Consider the following 24,486-nt stretch of genomic DNA (forward strand, 5'->3'; position numbering starts at 1 on the left):
CGTCGCCCAGAGTGTCCGTTAATTCGGACAGATGGGCGACTAACAAATAACATTTATTATAATAATAATTACTGTTACAATTGCTCTGAAAGTAACTAATTGCTTTACTTTTACTCAAAAGTAATTGCTACAATTACATTTTAGTTACTTTTAAAAAAAGAAATTGCCTACAAGGTGCTGGCCTTGGCTGCTGCACATCTAAGTAGCCTAAAACACCATTAAAAGTAAGCGCGCGCACACAGAGGGCAGTAGAATTTTTTTTTTATCCATAAGATTAACAGAATGGCATAACAGAATCTCACATCCCCTCACCCCACCCCCAGCAAGATACCCCAACACACATATTTTTTGTATATATATATTGTCTCCAGCTCTTTTCTCCTTCCACTCCTGTCAATTTTTAAACAATTGTTTTCTCCACCCCGTCTGCTCTCCACCTCCTCCCTCGTCACCTCCTAAGCACCCATAGAGCATGAAGGAAGAACAACGCTGCACAAAAGCCCAATTTGAAGCACATGATTTTTATTCACAAATCAGAGGAGAAGAAGACTTCCCCTGCTCCCCCCCCCCAAGTAATGCGCAAACATAATGCTGGAAACATTACAATTACTCCTCAAAAGTAATGAAGTTACTACTCGTTCTATTACCAGCAAAATGTAATGAAGTTACCCACTCGTTACTCAAAAAAATAATAAATTACAAGTAATTCGTTACTTGTAACTAGTTACTTGCAAGCTCTGCATGTAACTGTAATTTATTACTTTTTAAAAGTAATTTTTCAAGCTCTGACTCAGTTCAATGCAAAATTTCTTTAATTAATTAAAAATCAGCCAGGCAATTTTTAACTTTTAAACTGCAGAAGATGAAGGTCAGAGTATGGGGCAAGGTCAGTATTAGGATTACAGGTACTCTGTGAAGATGGCTGATTTTTAATGAATTTCAACAGATTATGAGAACTCTGACAGAAAAAAGTCCAAACGGGATCTGGGTTTTTGCCCTCTCTTTTTAGACTTTGAACTCTCTATTCTCTCTTTTGTGTATCGCCATGAAAATTTAGAGTGTTGTTAAGCAAGCATTTCTGAGTTCAGGACTATACATTTTATAAGGTTTTGTTTTGAAATGAGCTTATGGGAAACATCAGAATGGCATGGGGGTATTTTCAATTTAACACTGCGGAATGTGAAAAATCCACACTGGTTATAGTATATAGCCACTTCTGTGGCTGTATTATTATAAACACTTAAAACAGCAGCAGGAATTTTTTAAAAAATCCTCAAAGGGCCACTGTGCCAGCTGGGGAGGACTAGCCTCAGAGAAAGACAATGGTAAATCCCCTCTGAATACCGCTTACAATGAAAACCCTATTCATAGGGTAGCCATAAATTGGGATTGACTTGAAGGCAGTCCATTTCCATAATCCACCCTGGGACCTGCTCGTGAAAGATGGGCAGTTAACAGCAATTCACCTCTAGTCCACAAAGGTTTATGCCATAATAAAATTTGTCAGCCACAAGACCTTAAGGGGCAACAGACTGACATGGTGACCCCTTTGGAAAGTCTTCTGTAGCAGCACACAATGGGCTTTTAAATCTCACCTTATTTGTACAAATTGGCTGAGGGTGTTGTTGTTTTTTAATAACTCTTTTGACAGAAATCGTTCTGTATATATGCAATACACCAGAATGTTTTCAGGAAACAAACAAGCATTTTGGGAGAGCTGCTGGTTTTGGTATTGGCTAGAGCCCTGCAAGGGATAGAATAACAGAACTATTCAAACTAAAGCTACTAGGCATGTGTGGAAAATGCTTTTAACCAGATGAGAAAATAAGGGCACAATGTATGTGCCCACATTTTTGCTTGGTTTTGTCTTCTTTTTGTTTGGTACTAACATCAAATTGCTGGGCACATGACCTTGCCCTGGCTTATAGCCACAGCACTTTGTATTCTGTACCAATTTGCTATGAAGTCTGAATGCAAACATTTGGCTGTCCCATCTGAGACCAGCATATATTTGGAATTATGAGGTTATTGGGTGTTGTAGGTCTTTGCTACAGGAAGAACTGAGGAGGAAAGTATATTGTGAACAGTGTACTCTTGTTGCTATACAATGGAATGGATTGTCCTTAAATATTCTATGCAGTACAAGATTTTCATTCACGGCAGACATCGAGGGGAAGCCAGGTTCTCAAACCCTCGTCTAAAGGATAACATGTTTGGTTGGGTCTGGGTTCAGTTCGTGACACAGATGTGGATTTCTTGGGTGGTGCTAGAAAAGTGACTGTCTTCCAGTTGAAAGATCTCCCTCTGGCCCTTTAAAACAGGTTTGCTAGTGTACAATTGTATGTTCAACCTTGGGCCCCCAGATGTTGCTGGACTACAACCCCCATCATCCTTGGCCATTGGCTAAATTGACAGTGGTTGATGGGAGTTGTAGTCTGCCAACATCTGGGGACCCAAAGCTGGAGAACGGTGTTGTAGAGCAAGGAATCTCTTAACAGATCATTAGACCACATTAATAGGTGAATGTATAGATTTGCCTCTTTAATGGGAGCCTTTTGTTATAAATTGGGAATATGACAATCTGTACTACTTGAAATGTTTACAAGAAAATATACGCATTGAATAGTCAATGGACACCAATAATAAACGAGCAACTTGTGAAAGAAATAAAAATACATCACACAGAGGTTATATCCACAGTCATGAATTCTGTCTCTACAGAAATGCAATAAATAAAATCACATTATATGCAAATAGTTCTACTTACATCAGTACAATATGCTGTGCAGCTTTCCATTATTATTTTGACCAAACCAATATTACACTTCTAGAGTATCCAGTATATTTTTTTACAATCATACAACACTGACTACAATAAAAGGGGAGATAGAGACAAAGTCAAACCTCCACAATCTCTATCCTGAGTCCTTTTAATTTTGTGATACTACATGTTTTGCGCAAGGAAACAACCAAATCCAATGGACAATCAAGCCTGTTAATATTTCACAAATGATTTTTAAAAAGAACATTTTAAGCCAGTATTGTTATCAAGAAAGAATTAGATGTGCTGACAAACTTCACCTCTGAGTAGCCATTTTGAAAGAATGTTTTCTAAAATCCAAACAGAGATCTGTTGTGAGGGCAGTTGTCAAGTTTGCTCCTGGTTGGTCTGCCTAGGACATTGGATATTTGATGTGAATACATTCCACTTAATGCTTTTCTTTTGTTTCATTAAGTCTTACCATATTTAAGGTGGTATAATGAACAAAAGCATTCCAACACATCTAGTATTACAATTCTCATTCACAAAAACTCTCCCACAAGTACAGCTGAAACACGGCAAAGATTTGCGCACCTATCAACTTAGGAGTAAGGCACATTATGTGAAGCTGCTCCCAATAGAGATATACATGCTTTCTGTGGTTCTCTCAGTTTGGCTCAAAAACAATTTCCTAAACCAAATTAAGGGTTCAAAAAAATGCCACCCCACTTCCCCAGATACTTCCTCCCCCAGTCTTCCCTCAATGTTTGACAGAGGAGCAACGGTGGCAGCAGCAGGAGAGGTTGATAGTATTGCCCTTACAGAGTAATAGGATGTGGTGGGCTATGGGGACCGGTGTTCTTTCAAGGATTCATACAATTGCTGACAATGGAAGGGAAGAGAAAAGGGGTAGTGTGTTTGGGCAATGGAGGGCAATTTTGGAGGATGCAGGAAAGGCAGTAGAGACAGGCTGGGGAAGCTGCAAAGTCCATTCCTTCTTGGATTTTGATCCGGAGAGGAGAGGACGTTTGAATTTGTAAAAATTCACCTCTTCTTTTGACATGCATTTTCTGGGCCCCCAAAGTTTGTTTCTGAGCATGGCTCAGAGAACTCTGCTGGCATCGTTACTCCCAGTACTCTATCCCTATCTGACTTTTGGGTATGCACTCTTTGCACACATTGGGAACACACCTGTGAGAGAAAATAACAACGGATGTAATCACAGAATTATGCACTTGGATTTTCTTCTTTGTTTTCTTTGGAAGCGACAACTTCTATTTGGCTTTCCAAATCTCTTTTCATACTTGGAGAAGTAGGCAAAAGGAATGTAGTGGTTTCATCCATGGAAATCCAAGAGAAAGCCCAGAGGTACAAAAGTGAATCATACAAGCATATGAACTTGTCTTCTCTTGATTGTGACCATTGTGAGACAAGGCTCTTGGAAGGCCACTGAAACTGGAATATGTAGTATGATTCTTCTTCTGCTTAAGTCAGAGGAAAAATTTAGATAGTGAAAGTAATATTCTAGCATGTATAAGTTACAAACTGGTCATCCTGATATAAACAAAAATTTAAGTCGTGATCTGCTGTCTGTACGACATATTAAAGGAAGTAGCATGATTTAAGGATATGTGGATTAATGATACTCTCCATGGTTTAAGAACATAAGAAGAGCCTGCTGGATCAGGCCAGTGGCCCATCTAGTCCAGCATCCTGTTCTCTTGTTCCTGCCCTTGTGAATTCCAGCTTACATTTTCTTAAAATTCTCTTTAAAAATGCCCTACTGGATACATTTCCTTTGTTTGCTCAAGTGTCTTTTAGGAAAAGTATATCATGGGAACACTAAACAAGCATTTTATTTCTTTACTATATTACAGCACCTAGTAAATCCCCACAATGTAAGTACTGTAGCTTAACTTATGAATCTCAGCAGTATCAAAATCACTAAGATATTTAAGCCTTTGATGTAGAACATTAGCATTAGTGGTTACTGTAAATTTTACAGTGTACAGCTTTAAAGGAGCACCTTTCAGAGACTGTTTATATGCTCTAAATGTCTGTGTGCACCAGTAGGAAAGTGCTTTTAAGAAATAATTTTGTATTCAAAAACAAGGTATCTACGTAACAGTTCACTTTAGAAAGCCTCATTTTGACTTTATTTTCAAGACTAAATGCAAGGAACCTTTATGTAGAACAGGAAGGATTACTAATTAGCCTGGTTGCTCATTAGAGTTAAATCCACAGGGATTAAAACCCTTAATCTAGATTTACAAAAGTTAAGTCTTTAGAGGAAATGACATCTTAATCATTTGCAGAATTGTCATTAACATGTTCAAATTTCCTCAATATGTCATTTTTCAAGGAAGAACACCTAGAAAAACTATGAAAAAGAATCACTGCCAAACAATGACAATAAAAAGTTTATGTGTTTCTTAGATCTCTTGATCTAGATGCATCCTACTAGTGATTTGGCATTGGTTGTATTAACTCATTAAATTTTGCAAGTACTTTAAAAATGAGGGATTCAAAAATAAGTCTTAGGCCAACTTGCAGTAAGTAACTACTTCTGGAAATGTAAAATGAAACTATGGTCACATTCACACCACACATTTACAGCACATGGCTTCTCCCAAAGAATTCTGGGAACTGTAGTTTGTTAAGGGCATTGGGAATTGTAGTGCTGTGAGGGGTAAACTACATTCTGAGCACCCTTAACAAACTAGTTCCCGGGATTCTTTGGGGAAAGCAGTGTGCTTTAAATGTGCTGTAAATGAATGGCATGGAGGTAACCAAAATGTTCCTTTGTTTTTTACATGATAAAACGTGAATGTTCCTGCAAGACTAGATCACATCACTGAAGCCAATGTTGGGGGTGTTTCTCTATTTAGGCTGAATATTCATTGAATAAGCTTGACCAAATTTAAGGTGGTGCATGTTACTATAGTACCAAAATAAGTAAAACAATTTTTAAAAAAACATTTAGGAGCCTGATTTCTCATAACATTCCTATTTGCAAACAAAATTTCTATCAGTCCACTAGTGTGAATGATAAAGGATAGCAGCTGTAATGTTGTTTTCTGGATTATGCTTGTGCCAATTTTCAAAGAACTCAGGGGGAAAAGAGGAAATCGATAAGCCAATTCTTCCTATTGGTGCAATTTCTGTTGGCAAATGTGAATGTTTGAACCTGCTGAAGGTCTGTATCAAGTTGAAAAACATGACACTCCCACTAACAGCTGCTGGTTCAATAAAATGTGTATCCAACCTAATTTACTGTCTTTCTTTCAGTTGGCTCAGTGTGAGCACTTAGATTGGTGTACAATCCTTAAATTAAATATCATCACATCCTTCTGTGTAGTATTTGTAAGTTTTGGCAACAATCCAGCGCATAGTTACCTTGATTTTAACTGGACAAAGCAATTTGCTTTCATTTCAGTTGTACTTAAGCATGTCTACTGGCCTATTTGTCTGGTTTGTGCATGTATGCATGTATGATTCATTTTAATGAAGCAGGTTTTGGTGGTGTTTTGTTTTTACTTCCTTAAAAAGTGTGAAACCTAAGAATAGTATTAGCACTGGAGAACCAGCTGTGAAAGCTAAAGGACTGAAAAAAATAGCATACACTGACTTAGGAAAAGAGCAGAATACTGTTGAAAAAATGGATTACTTACAATCTAAACCAGTGGTTTTCAAATTGTATGCCAAGGAACTCTGGTGTGCCCTGGAAGTTATCAGGGCTTCTTCAGTAAGAAGGTAAGCAAGAATTGACAAACTTCCCTGAAACACAGCTAGACTGCCATCTTCCCCTGCAATGTGCAGCCACAGTTCAAGGTTGAGTGTATTGTAGCTCTTGAGTTACACACTCCACTTTTCATGCAGAGTAGCTGTGAGCATGTTTTAGGGTATGCATTCAGTTCATACTCCAGAATAATCTACAATGTGCTCGGTTTGTGGGCCGGTGTGGTGGTGTGCCACCTCTCCTGAATGGCAAATGAGGACACACACGAGGCACAGCTGACATTCTTACCAGCAGGAGACATGAGATCATGGTAGAGGAAGGGGGTTGCAAGAGGTAACACCTTGCAGGTGTGTGGCTGCTGTGAATGGCCAGGAGTAACCAGAGCACACATTACCTTTCTGGTAACCACTAGCTGGTTTCTATCGCTTCTGTACTGTTCATGAGTCAATGTAGAAAGAAATAGCCGAAGACTGACTTTAAAAAAAAAAGCTGATCTAAACGTATTTTAAAAACTAGCATAGATCAGAAAGGTTGCTAAAACCTTGTGATTCATTTATCCTTCAAATAAAAGAGATGGTTATACAATTCCTGTTAGAGAAAGCCTGGGATTATTAGCATGAAGTCTCTCCTCTATGGGATGGGGAAACTGTGGCCTTCCAGGTGTTGTTGGACTCCAGTTCCAATGAGCCCCATGGCCAATGGTCAAGATGATGGAAGGCATAGTCCAGGAACATCTGGAGGCCACAGGTTCCACAGCTCCATTCTAGATAATCAAAGGAATCTTGCCACTGAATGAGAGATCTATGTCTGGGTAAAGGAAGAAGGGGAGGGGGAGGACTAGCCCAATATGCAAAGGCAAAAGATACAAGTTTTATTTACAGCTAAGATGTTTTGTGCTCAATGTTGTTCACACTTTCAAAAAGAAAAATAGCTCTTCAACCACATTCTCATCTTTACTTTCTAAATCTTTTCCTTAATAGAAAAATATAAGAATACCTAAAAATAAAATGTTAACCCAGAGTGCCATCTTTTATACAACAAAAACATTTTGAGTTGCCTTTACTGTACAAAACCTCTCTGATACTTAATATTTACATAGTTTGAGCCACACTCAGGTCTTGACAGTGGCCATGGGGTGTTTACTTCCGGTTGAAGAATTCAGAGTGGGGATGGCATATTGCATCCTGACTCTATACTCATTTCACTTGGAAGTAAGTACCACAGGTTTCAATGGAACATACTGCTGAGTAATGGCCTATTTGTTTGTTTTTTAAAAAAGCTTCTTTATGCAGTCCCCAAGAACCTCCCGTCTGCATGGCACACACACAACCCTACACAGATCATAGTTCTCGCCTTGTTCACCAGTTTTCATTTCAGCAGTGGGAACCAAAATGCTGAAGAATCAGTAGGGCAACTTCAGGAAAAAAAACGGAGGGCGCCAGAACTTCATCTGAACTTCCAGTTGTTGTGTGTGTATGTGTACATATCTGTATGTACATAGAGAGATCATCGTAAGGTGCTTTGCCCGAGGCAGATCTCATTTACTGTCATTGGCAATAGTAAAGCTTGGTCTACACATAAAACAGAATGAGGTGACAATGAGCTGGCAGAATAGACTATATCACTTCAGCAAGCAGGTAAAGGTAATTGTATTTTTGAATGCTCCCCTGTGTAAAAACCAGTCTTTAAGTAGAAACTTAGTACATCATTAAAGGGGCAGCCTAGAATCTTCTCCAATTCACTAGGTTTTTATTCTATTTGCACAGTTGTTGCTTTTTTACTTAGGAGAGAATTCAGAAATGGTACCCTCTCCCACACATTTGTACTCTGAAGTAGTAAGGCTATAATCTCAGGATTCTTTCACATCATGTCATCATTATGTGCAGATTAGGCCTACATCTCCGCCTCTTTTCTGGAACTCTTTTGTGTTTCTCTTACACAAGGAACACCCAACAGATTTAAAAGCAGGAGACATGTAACCAGGGAATGCATAATCCTGCAGTGATCTCTATGACAGGATTCCTATAAACAAGCCATGGAAATTATGTAGAGGAGGGAGCTTCCTGAAAATAAAAATTCCATGTAAATGGGAATTCTCTTAAACCCCAGATTCCTTCCCTAGGAACACAGGCAAGCAGTTGTCCTGTTTACATCAATCCCCAACCAATTTGTGAGGGAAGTCTTTCACAGGGAATGATCTTCCAAACTAATATGTTGTGTAAATAGGTCCTTCTAACCAAATCCTGCTTTTCCTCAGCTTTGGGATTCTTTATGTTCCACAAACAAAGACATGTCTGCCTTTTCCCATAAATTATATTGTCTTGTACTACCTCCAAACACCCTTCCTTCCTTATCCCCACTGTTCAATACTGAACATATTTCTGTTCCTGCTAAAAAGCAGCATCTGTGTCTCTGAGATCACATTCCTTTTATAATCTGGTGTGAGGCGCAGCTAACAAAGGTCCATCCAACGAACCATTCACATTTCCAAGAAACAAAATGGCTGACCAAAGCAACCTGTCTTGGATATACACCAAGTGTTAAAACCATCTTGCAGAGGAAAAAATGCACCCTTTCTTTTGCCATTTTCCTTTCCACAAGATAAAAAGGCCATGTGGCATAATGTGGCTAGTAAATCATTCCTGAGTTTCTGAAAGGAATTAAGACAGAGTTACTCTACTTTTAAAATGCTGAGTTCTTAATGAGCTTCTTCTTTTCTGTTGCTGTCTTTGGTAGTGTCCGTTTGTCTACAGATTTCTTCCACACACACAAAAACATCAACTTGTTTCCTTCATGCAGCAGAAAAGTGAGACCTTATAGAGTCTTCTCGTAATTGCCAGTGCTTGCCAATGTTGTATTCTTCCAGTTGACTTCGCCTCTCAATAGTTATTTTGTATTTTTTTCTGCATAAAAGAAATGGGTAGCACAGAGTAAGAAAACCTCCTCCTCCAGTTTAAGATAAGTAGGAATAGAACTCCCTTCACAAAAGAATGTCTATGAAGGACAAATGTGCTTCTAATGATAAATGAGATGAACGAATAGCACTGCCAAAAGATTAAAGAGGTGTGCCTTGGAGCATTTTTGCCTAGTCTAAAAGTTAAGTCATATTCAAAGATTTCAGACAAATTGCCTCTTCTTCCACAAATCCAAAACTAAGTGATCAGGAAGCCAATATAAATGCAACTGTTGCTTTGAAGTTATGGCTGCAAAATAGTGAAACCATTTAATAGTTAGTTCTCTCAGACATTTAAATGGAATTTCTTTGAGGTTGCAGCATATGACTTCCTATTGTTAAATTGATGATAGCTTGCTGCCTCACACTGTTAAATAAAATTTGTATCCTGTATTCTTTATCTCTATGGGACTGCCCCATTAAAGTCCAATCCACAATCCAGTTAAATCTAAATTTTGAGCCATATTTAATTGGCTAATTAATTGTTCGTCTGAGTAAATTCTTATGTATTGTTGTTGTCATTATTACTAAAAATATTTATAGGCATCTTTTATGAGAAATACACACTCAAGCTGGTTTACAATAACAGATTAAAAAACAATTCCAACTATAATAAGATAGAATAAAGTGCAATACAAAACCACCCATAAGAGTCACAACATTAATAAAATCAGCAATGTTAAATACACATCCAGCCACTAAATAAAAAGCACATGTATCCCTAAACCACCAACCCAAAAGAACTCAATAGCAGCATAGAGAATTATTATTTTATTTATTATTTTTTATTTATTAAATTTATTAGTTGCTTTTCTTCATAAAAATGGACCCAAAGTGACATACAGTAAAAAGATCAAAACCAATATAAAACTAACACAAACAAAAAGTTAAAAAACATAACACATGGATAAGATGATGGAACAACCTACCGGGCTACAATGTCAAAAGCCCTCCAAAAATTAAGAGCTGAATGCCTGGAAGAAGAGGAATTTTTTTTCCAGGCCCAAAGATTGATAATGGTGGTGCCATGTGTGCCTCTCTGGGGATAGCATTCCATAAGCGAGGGGACCACCACTGAGAAGGTCCATTCTCATGTCACCATCCTCAGTGCCTCCTTTGGAGGTGGCACACAAAGAAGGGCCTCAGATGCTGAATGCAGGATCTGGGTTGGCTCATATGGGGAGAGGTGGTCTTTGAGGTACTGGGATCCTGAGCCATATAAAGCTTTATAGGTCAAAACCAGAACTTTGAATTGAGCCTGGAAACTAACTGAGAGCCAGTGTAGTTGTGCCAGAATTGGTATTATGTGCTCAGACTGTCTTGCCCTGATGAGCAATCTGGCTGCTGCATTCTGCATCAGCAGGGCCGGTTCTAAAGAGTGGCCAGGTGGGGCACTGGCCCGAGGGCCCCTGGAGCTACAGGGGGCCCTCCGCTCTCCTTCCGCAATCAGCGGAAGCATCCGTGGACCGCCATCTCCCCGCTTTACCTACCTTCCTGTTGTTTTTTGCGGCACGCAGATTTTCCATCAATCAAGATGGCAGCCGAGGTTTCCTTAAGGGGCTGAAGTTTCTGCTGCCATCTTGGCTGATGGCACGCATGCGTGCTACGCGCGTGTTGCTGCCGTCAACAAAATTGGCAGCAGAGGCTTCAGCCCCTTAGGGAAACGTCGGCCACAAACTTGATTGATGGCAAACCTACACGCGCCGCAAAAAACAATGGAAAGGTAGGTGAAGCGGGAGGATGGCAGCTGGCCGGCACGGATGCTCCTGTCTTGCAGTCCGCAGATGCTTAAGTTCCGCAGATCGTGCAGGGGCCCAGGGCAGGCTGGTACCCAAGGGCCCTGGCATGTCTGGAGCCAGCCCTGTGCATCAGCTGCAGTTTTCAAACTGTCTTCCACATATAACGCATTGCAGTAATCTGACCTAGAGTTACCAGAGTGTAGACAACAGAAGTCAGGCTATCTCTGTCCAGGTAGGGTTGTATCTGGTCCTCTAGCCAAAGATGATGGAAGGCACTCCTTGCTACTGGGGCCACTTGAGCCTCAAGCTACAGTAATGGATCCAGAAGTACCCCCAAGCTACATACCTGCTCCTTCAGCAGGAGTGTAACCCCATCAAGAGCAGGCCACATTCCCTCTATCTAGTCTAGGGAGTCACCCACTATGTCATATATGCTAATAGTGAACTCAGGTTGAGTTGTTGTTGTTGTTATAATAATAATAATAATAATAATAATTAGTAGTAGTAGTAGTAGTAGTAGTAGTAGTAGTAGTAGTAATACTAATATTTTGAGGCATATTACCTGCACAAGGCAGTATACAGAAAGAAAGAAATTTTGGCTATGTAGCCAAAATAGCGCAATTGAGAAACTGAGAATCCCAAAGTTTATAGAAATAAATCAACCAACAAATAAATACATACTTGGGTGAAAAAACCCTAAAGGGGCAACTTCCCCTTCATACACCCCAATGAGAACTGAGCATGCTCAGTAGCCACAAATGTTGAATGACTGTTGTTTGGGATTGGGGATAGGGGAATGGAATGGATTATCCTGAAAGGAGGCATGTCAGGCTGGCTGGAACACTGAACAGGAGAACTCCGCACTGCAATATTTTTGTTGCAGGTCTCAATCATGCTTAATAATTGTTAGGCTGTGCTTTTTCACACACATGCTTTAAACAGAAGCTGCACATTCATAAAGAGAATTAGTTTGGGGTGTTATTTTTAGGAAGAATTATAATGTTTCTTTTCAGCAACAGTCAGATTTTCACTAGGGCTGTCATTTCGTTATGAGTTCCGTATACAACTTTTAAAAATATGTTTCCCTTTGGCTATTTTTTAACAGTATGATTCCACAAGCATGTGTATTATGCACTCATAGCTTGCGGTTCACTTTGAGATTAACACCATGCCCCAAGCACTAAAGGATCAGAAAAAAAGGTCCCAGATGTCAAAGGAAGGAACAATTGTATTAATCTGTTAAATAATCCAGTCTTTACATTTAGAAAAAAGAAGCTAAGCTCAGGTAGTGGAAGTGACAGATATAAAAGATTGTGATATACCAGGAGACAAAGTGCAATATAAAAACCAACTTGATCATTTTTTAATTCATAACACACAGTCACAAACCTCCCACATATAGGGACACTAAGTATTTCCTCTGACCGTATAAAAGAATGCTTTGTTTTAAGCCTGTAAGCTTGTTGTTTATAAGCAGCAATATGTTTTCCTCATGGCCCGTTTTTAACAGTAAGGACTAATGAAAAGTCCTATACGAATCCAAACCATATACTTTTGTAAATAGCTTTCATCACAAAAATCAATTGTTAGTTGCTGTAAAACAAACCAATAAATGTAATTTAGATTGGAAATGTCTAAAGTAGTTGCTTATAATAAGAATTAGCTCAGGACCAAAGCAGTTGCCGTGGCTGAGAGAAATAAATGGTGATGGGATCTAAAATGTTTTTCTTCATTTACTTACTGATTCTGGCTGGCATCTTAGAAAAGGGAAGTGTACATTAAGGACTTTATAATGCCAGATGCTACTGGTATGGGTCACACATAGAGGTGTATTCACCAGTCAATCCCATCAGCACAAGGATTACTGCTAGTGCAATGGGACTTCCTCCTCCTTCCCCTACGCACCCCCTAAATCTTTTCTAGGAGTTTCCCCAACCCTCCAGAGTGGATTTGGGACAGGTGCAGGGTGTGCACAGAGGGAGGAGTGGGGTGAAAGGTCCCACTGCACTAGCGGTAATCCTTGAACTGACAGAACAAGTTAGTAGAATATTGCTCATAATGTTAAGCCATGGTTTGTTTTAAGTCATGGTTTATTTAAAATTTAACCACAACCTATCCCATAGATGTTCAAACAGATCATCAAAATCGTCTAATGATTGGTTTGTTTTCTAGCTGCTCTTCTCTTGTGTCACTGTAGTTTGGTGAGTGTCTGGGGTGGGATTACATGCTGTGTATTACAGTAACACATGAAAATACAGTTTGAGTTCTTATTTCTAATACCTGGCTTTTCCATATATTTTACTTTGCAGCACTAAACAACATGATTTTAAAATACGGTAGCCGCCCTTCAAATATATCCCACAGCAATTCACAATGAGATACATGCAGGTAATATTCCCCTCTTTTCCTCCCCCCCCAAAACCGGAACGAACCTGAAAAAGTAGAAGGCCATCAACAGTCCTGCTCCTAGCAAGGCACCCACAACAATTCCTGTAACTGCTGACTCTCCTAGGCCACCTGCTTGAAAAATCAAAAAGGAAGTAGCCAGTAGCAATTCACAAAGAAATATATTCAAGCTCACAGAACCTCTGAATAAATGATCAATGTAATATTATAAACAAATCAGTTCAAAATCCATTTTAGTTAGGTGTCAAACATTTTCCTATAGTTTCAACTGCTTTTATCATCTTCCTGTATGTTTTATGCTTAGTTTGGAGTTTGTTGTTTAAAAACACACAAAACTTCTCCAAAATCAGTGAAACTTGTTCACAATTGTACCACTGATGCCCCATTCTGAAGTGCTTTTTATTTATTTCAGATATTTCTAAACCACATTTCAAGACTAAAGCCTTCCCAAGGTGGCTTTCATAGAATAGTAGAGTTGGAAGGGGCTTATAAGGCCACTGAGTTCAATCCCTTGCTCAAAACAAATACACAATTCCATTCAATTGTACAGCTCCAATCACAATAAAACAACCAGTTAATAGAATTCAACAAATATCAACAGAAACTCCACCAAAGATGATGGACCAATGGTCTGACTTGCAATAAGGCAGTTTCCTATGTTGAAATAACACCTTTCAATTTAAAGCCAAGGAAAACAGATGAGATTTCAAAACTTTTTTAGAAATCTGAACTGAAAGAGCTGAACTGAATCTTTTAAGGAAAAGGCATGCCTATTCCCTCCAACTTCTATGGCTACAATCACACCACACATTAATTCCACTTTAATCAGCCATGGCTTCCCACAAGGAATTCTGGGAAGGGTAGTTTTAGAAGGGTGCAATTCTCAGAGTTCTCTGCAAAATAGTAGCTCTGTGAGGGGAATAGGGGCCTCTCTTAGAACTCTCAGCTCCCTTGACAAACTACAGTTCCCAGGATTCTTTGGGGGAAGCCATGACTATTTAAAGTGGAATAATAGTGGGATACATGTATGGTGTGAATGTGGCGATGCATAACTCTCAGTCAGTAATAATTTACTTTAGGATGGGTTGCAATATACGTTTTTGAATCTATAGGCTGCTTTTTGCAGTACTTTTCAAGGGTGCATACATATGAAAATTTCTCACAATGAGTCATCCATCCAATTTGCTGCTAGATCGTGTTTCTCAATTTTATGGCAACCTGGCCCCCACTTCAGCCAGGGGTGCTCTATTGAACTTGATGCTGGGGGGTTGGGAGTGAAATTATCCAGCACAGGTTATCCAGTGCAGCCAACAGCATGCCTGTCCTCTTGGCAGCACTGTGAGGCCTGCTCCTTGGCTACTTAATACATACCAGTTGGCCTTGGATGGGTGCAGCCTTGGAGCAGACTGGAAAGGAAATGCAGCTTGGTGGTAAAGCATATGCTTTGTGCGCAAAAGGTCCCAGACTCAGTCCCAGGCACAATAGATGGGGAAAGATCTTTCTGTGAAATCCTAGAGAACCACTGCCACCAGTGTCAACAGTATGAAGCTAGATGGGCCAGTGGTCTGTCTTGATTTAAGGCAGCTTCCTATGCATTACTAGGGGAACTCCATTCCTCTGGTGCACTCCTGGGCTATACATTCAGGCCCCCATCCTGGACTCAGTCCCTCTCACTCTCCTTAATTCTTGGTTGTTTGTTTTGACTGCTTTCTTTCTTTGTTACAGGCTGATTGCCGGGCACTGGGTGATGGAGCTAGGAAGGAATTTTACCTGCATTCCCGATCAACCATTTGATTCCAGGCTTCATTGCATTCCTCATAGCAAGCATATTTTCTTTCACAGTGCTTTCATGCTCTCGGTTCCATAACTTGCTGTAATGCTGGAGCACTGGGCAAGGACCATAGGCTGAGGGCAGGTGGGTGTGGTTTCTCTGCATGTCCCCCTTGGGGGAGCCATTAAGGGCTGGGGGGGAACGACTCACTTCTGGACTATATTGGGGGCCTTGGTACTGGCTACATCCTCTGATTTGTCAGAAGAACAATCTATGTTGTAGCACTAAGTTGGCTTTCCTCTCTGCATCAGTCAGGCGAAGGGGTACCATTGAAACCAGGCAGGCTGTCAGGATGTTTGGGCTCCCTTGGATGTTTCAAAGCTGTAATTTAATAAACGCGTGGCCTGATTTGTTCTTGCGCCTCTGCATCTTCTTCTATTCATACCTTTATCTTGCTCAGTTCCACTGGCAACCCCAGATCAGTGGACACTCAGCATCCAGAGGCCTATAACCCTGTTGCTCTCTTTCAGTGGTTTCAGCAAGACTACAACCCTCTGCTTGGGGAACCTTGATGCTATAGCCAATCTAACATACCAAACTGTGCACAAATCCACTTTGCTGGTGATCCAAATGTTCCCATGAACATTAATTATATATAAAGCTAGCCTCAGTAGATTTCCTATGATCAGGTTGTAGTGTAATATTACCATCAAGATATAGAAGTATATCTAAGAACAAGCACAATTCCCCAGCACGGATTGCTGTCTGTTACAGATTTGGAAAGCAGAAGGTAACCTCAGTAAACTTACATGATTTGCAGGGTATATTGCTTGGGTGCTCCAAACCACGGCTGTCATCTAGTCTCAGTTTGTGTTCCCAGGGGTAATTAACATTTGGAAGCATTTCAAGCTGTCCCTGCTTTCCATAATAGTTCCCAACAACCTTTATAGAAAAAAAATATAGAAAAATGACAACATATTTCCAACCAACTTACAGCTGAAAAAGGGAGAAAATTGGGTTATATCAGCTGGTTTGGTCTCTGCTGCATATAATACATAACATACAATTATCAGAATTTTATTAAACAAGCCATCAATTAAAAGAGATAATTGCTGGACACAGAATTGTTGTATCATAAATCCCTCCTTGCCTTGTTCTGAAATCTGGAGAAAAGAAACATGTCAAGGTGTCCCTCTGAGCACTTTGAAGGAAGGATGGGAGATGACCACGATGACAACAACAACAACCATCTATCAGCTTAGTCCCAAACATCTATTTTGCTTTGGGGAAAACCAGCATCACTGAAAAAAAATGTGGAGATAGGAAAATATATTGAGAGTGAATCACATCCCCAGGTCATCAACTCTCAGGGCTCATCTACACAGTGGTTTATTATATGTTTGGTGCTACTCAAATCTTCTTTAAATGTGCATGGTTCACATGACGTTACCAGCAAACAGAAGCCATCACACAGTTTCCACTCTGTAAATCCATACTAACCCAATCCGCTGATAATACAAAAAGGGGAGAAAAATATGTGTGGGCTTTGCTTCCCTCACCATGTAGTCACTTTGCTCCGATGCTTTTAGGTGTGTGTGTCAATTGTTCCCCTCTCCATGTCCACTATCTCCTCCTCCCTTCTTTCATTTCGTCTCCTGTAGGCTGATAAGGAACTTCTGGTTGCTCTCCTCCATTCTGCTGGCCTTTTTTATGTTGCTGCAAGTGGTGCCTTTATTTTCTTTTCCCCCTAACTTTCGTGCAAAAGCATAACACTGCTCAAACAAAGATATGCATTTCAGCTGTATCCTACCAACCATAGGCATGGAAAACACAGATGTTCACACTTCTGGGTTTTTTTTTAAGGAACCTACTACAGCTGGTAGAACAGAGTAAGCATGCTTAGTCACCTAGCAACCGGATGGAGTGGAAATTTATAGAAGGCGGGGCCACAAGGAAACAGTGAGACTAATCCTTCCCAAAGGAACACCTACTTTTGTGAATGGGAAAAGGCAATTAGCAGCTAACATTGAGCAGGAACTGCGGACAGTGTAAATCTATTATGAAGTATATTTCCTACAAAGAAATGCTCCCATGTAGATGAGTCTTTAACGTCTGTGAAGTCAAACATGAAGCTGCTTCCTGATGCTATGGTGCAGGGTCTATCAGTGACTGGTGGTGTGAATCATCGCTCTCATTTGTGTGTGGCTATCAGAGCTCTCTGGGTGCTATGTGCTTTGGCTCTTCCCCTGCCCTCCATTTTTTGTGGACTCAAACTACTGTTGTTTTTCCTGCAGCTCTTTTTGAAATTCTTCTAAAATGTATGTTTGTTTCATTCAGTTTAGTTTTATTTATCATATTCTAAACACCGAGTTATCAGATAAAGATTTGCTGGTCAAGCCTACATGGGTTTGGCCGCATTCCACTTAGAAACTAAGGTTTTCATGACCAGTGGGAAGGAACCTACCAAATAAACAAACACTGCCACCAACATCATCAAAGAGAAGTAGCATTATAAATCAGGATGGGGCAATCCCAGCAAAATGAATGATGTCAACAAATGCAAAAAAAACAAGATGACATGAGAGAGGCTTCTAAAGGGAAACAGAAAGATTGTAGTAAATATACAAAAAGTCTAATCATGCAACTGTTGGATTTCCTGTCCAAGATGAGAGTTGCGCATGAACATCTGCAGAAACTGGGGTCAATATTATCCTTCCCAAGTGCACTCACTCCCCCCCACCCCCAGGCTTTGGCTTAACATGCAGTGTCCTTCAGCCTTTCCTCAGATGACTTCTGGACCTTTTATCATCTTTATAGTTCTCTTCTAACATCTTCCATTTGATCCGCTTTTAGTGTGTGGCCAACGTCATCACAATATTACACACACAATCAGTTAAAAGCAACAAAGCAGCAGTACAAACAGTTCACACCAGATCAAACCGATTTGCTGTCCTTACAGTTAACAGGTTGAAAGGTACAATTTCCCACCTAATCTTACAGCAAATTATACTATCAGCCATAACTTCTATTTTGACAATGTTCTTCTCCAACCAGTGGTACCACTGGGGCTGGTGTTGAGGCAAAGGACTAGGCAGAGGGCAGAGCTATGGAAGGCAAAGCCAGAGGTCACAATAGGCTAACCCGCATTTGACACTGAGACACGCAGACACACACAGTTTAAGTGGTGGTGGTGGGGCAGAGGCAGGGATGGGGCAGAAAAAGCAAGGCTAAGAGGCTGGAGGGGGAAGAAGGTGAAAGACCGAGAGGGGCAGAAACGGTGAGGCCAAAGGGCAGAAACAGGCTAAGGGGTGATGGGGAACATTTTTCTGTGAAGTGCTGGGATAAAGGAAGCCATTTTTTTCCAGTACAGCATACATCTTTTCATGGTTCCAGATTAATCCGAAGGCTACACAACCTGCCAGCTCCTTCCGCAGATGATGGGAAGCAGCATCAAATCTGCTCCTCCTCATCTAAGCTCCTTTGCTCAGCAGCAGCAATTTAATTGGTTGAATGCACCCTGCCTGAATGAATTTTGATTGGTCCAAGGACACCAATCCAAGTAAAATGGGAGTGGGGGATATTCCGAGGTGCTTGCAGTGGGTTGGGTGTGGGCACTGCTTGGGAACAAACCACTTTGTGCACATTGCTGCAAATAACAGCATCCTGACTGACTAAAGGTTTCCTGTCTCAGGAAAGAAACCTATTTGGGGGACCTATGGGGGATCTTGCCTCAACACCAGTTTTCTATAAGAAATTGCTTGGTGGGGAAAAAAATATTTTTCTTGCTCTCCTTCTGGAGAGGGGTGGGGCCAGACCACAGCAATGCAGATTCCAAGCAGGAAGACAGGCCAAGTGTGAATTGCTGTAATGTGGGAGAAGGGGAGAGGGAGAGTGGGCTCAAGCTCTGGGGTTAAGTGGGGGAGGGGCACAAGGGCTGATGCGGGGGGGACTGGCTGCTGTCAGTGAGTCACTGCCCTCTTTCCCCTTGTCTAATATGCCAAACCAGAGCTGAACAGAATGCTACCCAATCCAAACTGAAACAAAGCCATAGGATGAGTTCAAACTTAATGATCCAAGCTTCATAAACCGTAGCCTGCACATTCTTTCCTCATCATTCCCAGCTTCAATCCTGGTTTAAAGAAACCAACAGGAAATCAGAAACTGTGGTTTGCTTTAACCAGGACTGAAATGTGAGAGCGTGAGGAGAGGGGCAAGGGAAGAACTTACAATCCTGGTGTTTCTTATCAGTTTGTGGTTCATAAAACCAGGATCGTAAAATCAGAACCAGTCCCTAGATTTTATTTCTTTTGCCACATGACCTTATTTACTTGGTGGGTGATTTATCCCTCTTCTCCAGTTCATATGAAATGCTGAAGATGGCTATCATCAGTAACAAAAGCAGTAGGCACAAATGTGAAAAATCAAACCATAAAACAATTCAACAAGACACAAAAAATCAGCAGGCAAAGGCCATCAAACGAGAAGAAACTAATAGAAATAAATTCAGACAACAGACAGACCACAGACCTGCTGAAAGAAAAATGTCTTCAACCAGCAGCAGAACACCAATAAAGCTGAGGGCAGATGCACCTCCTTGTGGAAAGAGCTCCATATTGTGGGAGCTACAGCAGAGGAAGTCTTCTCATATATTCCCACCAGCTGGACATCAGAAATGGGGTGCACAGAAGGACTCCATAGCTGATCTCAGTGGATGGGCAAACTTGCACGAGGAGATGGGCCTTTAGCTACCCTGATCCTAAGCTATTTAGGGCTTTAACAGTAATGACCAGCACTTTGAATTGTACTCAGAAATGAAGTTGGTATAGAAGTAGAGTAAAAACTGCACCAGCAATCTGGCACTGGTCAGAACTTTTGTCACTGCATTTTGCAGCAGCTGAAGTTTCTGAGCAGTCTAAGAAAGCAGTCCCACTGTAGGGTGTTTTACAGCAATTCAGACTAGATGAAACTAAGACATGCATGACTATGGTCAGAGCTGCCCTGTTCAGAAGTGGGCACAGCTGGCACACCAGTCTAAGATGAGCAAAAGGGCTCTGGCCACAACTCCCATCTGGGAGTCCAAGAGCAAATCTAGGTCCAAGAGCACCCCTAACCTGCAAACCTGGTGTTTTAAAGGAAGTGCAACCCTGTCTCGAACAAGCTGTACCTCTATCACTGAATCAGAAGTCCTTGTGACATAGGGTACAGACACACTTACTGTTGTGCTAGATCCAGTGCATCTCCACATCTTTTTTCTGAAAGCAGGGACACATAACGCTAGACAAACTCCACCCCTTTTTACTCTAAAACCCTAGTCGGATCAGCTTGAGTGCATTTTTTTTTAAATGCAGCTTCAGGCAGATTTCGCAACTGACTGGTAGATTAACCTAATGGTCTTCCAGGTGTGTCCAATGGAAATGCTTTTCTGTAGGCTCAGGCAGAGACACTGATTGGCCCAACACTTTGCTGTGGGCGGTCCTGAAATATCTGAAGTCATCAATGGGGGAGGAAAGTGTGGCCAGCAGAGGGCAGAGTCGCTTCAAAACACAGCCAGAAAAACCATTCTGGCTGCTTTTGAAGCGATTAGTGTGCCCACAGCCAAAGACTACTCTGTCTTGTTCAGCTTGTTAGCTTATATCCAGTTCATCACTGATTTTAGACATCAGTACAAAGCCACCCTGGACTGTGAAGGGAGAAACAGAGTTGAGGGCAATCATTATGTTGATGAAAATGAATTCTGCAGATAGTCTCCTTCAGCAGTTTCATGTACATGTTAAACAGCACAGGGGACAGAATGGAACCTTGCAGGGCACACAGGCTACAGGCTAAGGCACTGAGCTCCTATTCAACATCACCACCTTCTCACAGATGTGAAGACTGGGGAAAAAATTGGAAAAATAAGGTAGGGGGAGAATGTTTTCCAACATAAAAATGGGAAATTTGGGGGAACATTGAAAAAATCCTATGAAATATTTTCTCTTGTGAAAAAAAAATTAAGACAAGATTTTACTCACTCTGAATGTGCAGAATGGATCTGTAACATTAGAGAATGATCACTTGTAATTATACTGTAGAAATATACAAAGCTCACTTTGAAAAATCATTCCTGCACCTGGCGGTGCTGTCATCTTCATGACAAAAGCAAAGAGGGGCTTTGTTTTCTTGTGAATTCCTGATTGCCTCCTTCTGATCACTGATCTAATTTGGAGATACTAGATGAAAGTATCCTGCATCTGCTGTCCTTTTGACCTGGCCCCTCCCTTGTGGTCAAGATTTTCTCCTCTCCCCTCCAATGACTGAGACACAATACTACACGGACACTCTGCTACAAAACAACACAATCCTATCCATGGCTATTCAGAAGTAAGCAGTAGCAGATGGCATGGTAGGGCGGAGATGCTTACCTGACCTCCCAGCAAGAGAGTTGCTGCTGCTTACCAGGTGGAAGAGGGGCAAGACAGCGGTAAGATGTAAACGCACCAGCTGAACCAATCTGGTGCTTCTACTGGTGCACTGACACTGTGCCACCCTTTCTGCTGCATCGCCCCTCTCACCTGCTGGGAGGTCATGCAAGTGCCTCTACTCCACCATGCTATTCGCTACTGGAAGCAAGTCCTATTTAGTTTCAATGCAACTTACTCCAGGTTACACGTCTACAGGACTTCAGCCTACTTTTGAGGTTGCAGTTCTATATAACTGGAAGTAAGCTCAACTAAACAGTGTATATTATGTATGAGTAAACTTGCATAGGATTGCTCTGTATATTTCATGAATATGGTGAATAGTTCAATTTATATGCTAGCTGTGTTATAAATTATCCATTTTAGGTCGTTAAAGGCTAAAACAAATTTAGTATTGATAAGAAATTAAGGATTGCATGTATATTCATTTTACAACATTTCTGTTTCCCCCATTCTCCCCTGGAAAGATTTCCCCCCATGGCTTTGAAATTTCCAGAAATTTCACATCTTCTGCTTCATACTCTTGCTCACTGTAACAACTAAATGCCTCTGAACAATGCCATTGTCTAAAACATTATCCCTCTGATATATATGCATTTGGTTTTTTCATTCTAGCATGTAATATTAGGTTGAATGCTGCCTTATATTTCTGCAGACGAAGACCATGACATTTGTAAAACAAGGACCTTGTATTCCTATTATGCAACTGTAGTGTTCCGTCATTTCACAATACTAATCCTCAAGGCATTCTCCTTTGTCCTCATTGTATCTCATGTTTTTGTTGACCAGCCCACCTAACAAGGCCATGGTTACTTTTCAGAGTATCTTCTAAAATGTTTGCAGTCCCTCAGTTTTGGATCCCCAATAAGGGGTACCACATAATCTCTGACCTGACACATACCATGTCACTTTTCTCAGGATGATGTTTATCCACTAATAATCCAGCAATAATGTGTGTGTGCATTTTAATGGCAGTTTCTTCCAACTCTTGTGCATCAAGCTTTCTTATGAAGTTCTGCTGCAGGGCTTTGTAAAAAGTACCTGTACCATCTTTCATACCAGATCCATCTAAATTCGTTCCTGAATTGGTTCAGTAGAAATGGAGATTTGCAAGAAATATAATCTATCTTGACCATGCAAGAGTCAAAAAACATTTTTCCTCCTGCTCCTTGTTCCAGTCCAGCATTTACAATTACATTTATTCCTGCACTTACCTGCTGCATTCCAGTTTCTGGGTCAGTCATTGCAATCACAGAGAAATCCCCATATCTTTCTCCATTGGCATCTATGGATACTGGCCCTGCAATGCCTAGTGAATAGCAGGTGACAAATTTAAAAATTAATCAGTTGACTATATATAATTCTTCCAAGAAAAACAAAGGGCAGAATTATTATAGCCTGATATGGCAGGAAACCTCATCAGTCTTCCAGTATTTTTGTTGGCATTCCAAAAGAAATTGTAATTTCACCTCTGGGTCTGCATTCCTAAAATTCCTAACATAAATATAGTAATCCCAGCTTGTGGAAATTAGTATAAGTGGAAAAAATAAAAATGAAGTCCTATTCCAGAACCCCTGCTGTGCTGAAATATATATATATTTTAAAGCCATTAAGGGGGAAATTATTTTACACAGAGAAGACAGCATCCTGGAAGATCTGAGGAAGCTCATATTTTAAGACATGTGCTTGCCTGAAGTCAAAAGGCAAAAAAAGAATTCTAATACATTCACACTTTTGAGCTGGCATAGCTTAGTAGCTGGCCTGCGCTCCTTTGGGAGGATGGGTGGGATATAAATGCATTCAATATCAATACTGATATTTATATCTATTATTATTATTATTTGATGTATATCCCGCCCTTCCTCCCAGCAGGAGCCCAGAGCAGCAAACAAAAGCACTAAAAACACTTTAAAACATCGTAAAAACAGACCTTAAAATACATTAAAACAAAACAACGCTTTAAAAACATATTAAATAAAAAGGGTTAAAAAACATATTGTTTAGGGGAGGGAATAAAAAAAGGTTTTTTTAAAACAATATATTAAAAAGCAATTCCAGCACAGACGAAAACTGGGATAGGTCTCAACTTAAAAGGCTTGTTGAAAGAGGAAGGTCTTCAATTATAAATGTCAACTGTGAAACAGCAATTCCTGAAGAGCATACATGGCTCATCCCTTCCCCTTCCAGCCTCACAGCAATTATATGAAGTAGGTTAAGATGAATGATAGCAACTGGCTGAAGGCTTTGTGAGTGAAAAGGAAACTGATCTCCCCAGCCTAAATCCAACACTCAAGTCACTACACCACACTGGCCATAGTGACTAGAGTAGTCAACTTCCTAGGCAGTTCTCCTCATATTGGTATAATGCATGTGATACTGCACTAAAACTTTCTTTTTAAGTGAAATCAATATTACTGATTTATTTAGGAAAATTGCACCAGGTCCTGGTGTGAGACATAAGTGTTGTCGAACTACTTGGGAGCAGTGACCATAGTGCTATTAAATTAAGCATACATGTAAACTGTCAATTGCCAAGAGAATCCAACATGACCACATTTGACTTCAAAAGAGGAAACTTCCCCAAACTGAGGGGATTGGTAAAAAGGAAGTTGAAAGGCAAAGTCAAGAGAGTAAAATCACTCCAAGATGCTTGGGAGTA

The 24,486-nt window shown here is 40.5% G+C and overlaps 1 protein-coding gene and 1 long non-coding RNA gene across 4 annotated transcripts in view; one reads left to right on the forward strand and one right to left on the reverse strand.

Moving 5' to 3' along the window:
• LOC133379843 (uncharacterized) overlaps positions 1 to 15,783 on the forward strand; it is a 49,258-nt gene extending 33,475 nt beyond the window's left edge. For both annotated transcript variants that reach the window (XR_009761283.1, XR_009761287.1), the window contains exons 2-3: positions 13,502 to 13,580; positions 15,324 to 15,783. This is a non-coding gene — a long non-coding RNA (uncharacterized LOC133379843). The remainder of the gene's footprint in view (positions 1 to 13,501; positions 13,581 to 15,323) is intronic.
• NPR3 (natriuretic peptide receptor 3) overlaps positions 597 to 24,486 on the reverse strand; it is an 81,048-nt gene continuing 57,158 nt past the window's right edge. Inside the window, exons 5-8 of one of the 2 annotated variants that reach the window (XM_061615878.1) lie at positions 23,042 to 23,136; positions 16,179 to 16,311; positions 13,625 to 13,709; positions 597 to 9,403 (exon numbers count right to left, since the gene is read on the reverse strand). In XM_061615878.1, the coding sequence (XP_061471862.1) occupies positions 9,292 to 9,403; positions 13,625 to 13,709; positions 16,179 to 16,311; positions 23,042 to 23,136 (425 nt within the window). In that variant the 3' untranslated portion in view covers positions 597 to 9,291. Of the gene's footprint in view, positions 9,404 to 13,624; positions 13,713 to 16,178; positions 16,312 to 23,041; positions 23,137 to 24,486 lie in introns of both variants that reach the window. The other variant, XM_061615868.1, reaches the window with a different exon arrangement.

The sequence above is a fragment of the Rhineura floridana genome, chromosome 1 (assembly GCF_030035675.1).
Source record: "Rhineura floridana isolate rRhiFlo1 chromosome 1, rRhiFlo1.hap2, whole genome shotgun sequence".
NCBI lineage: Eukaryota > Metazoa > Chordata > Lepidosauria > Squamata > Rhineuridae > Rhineura > Rhineura floridana.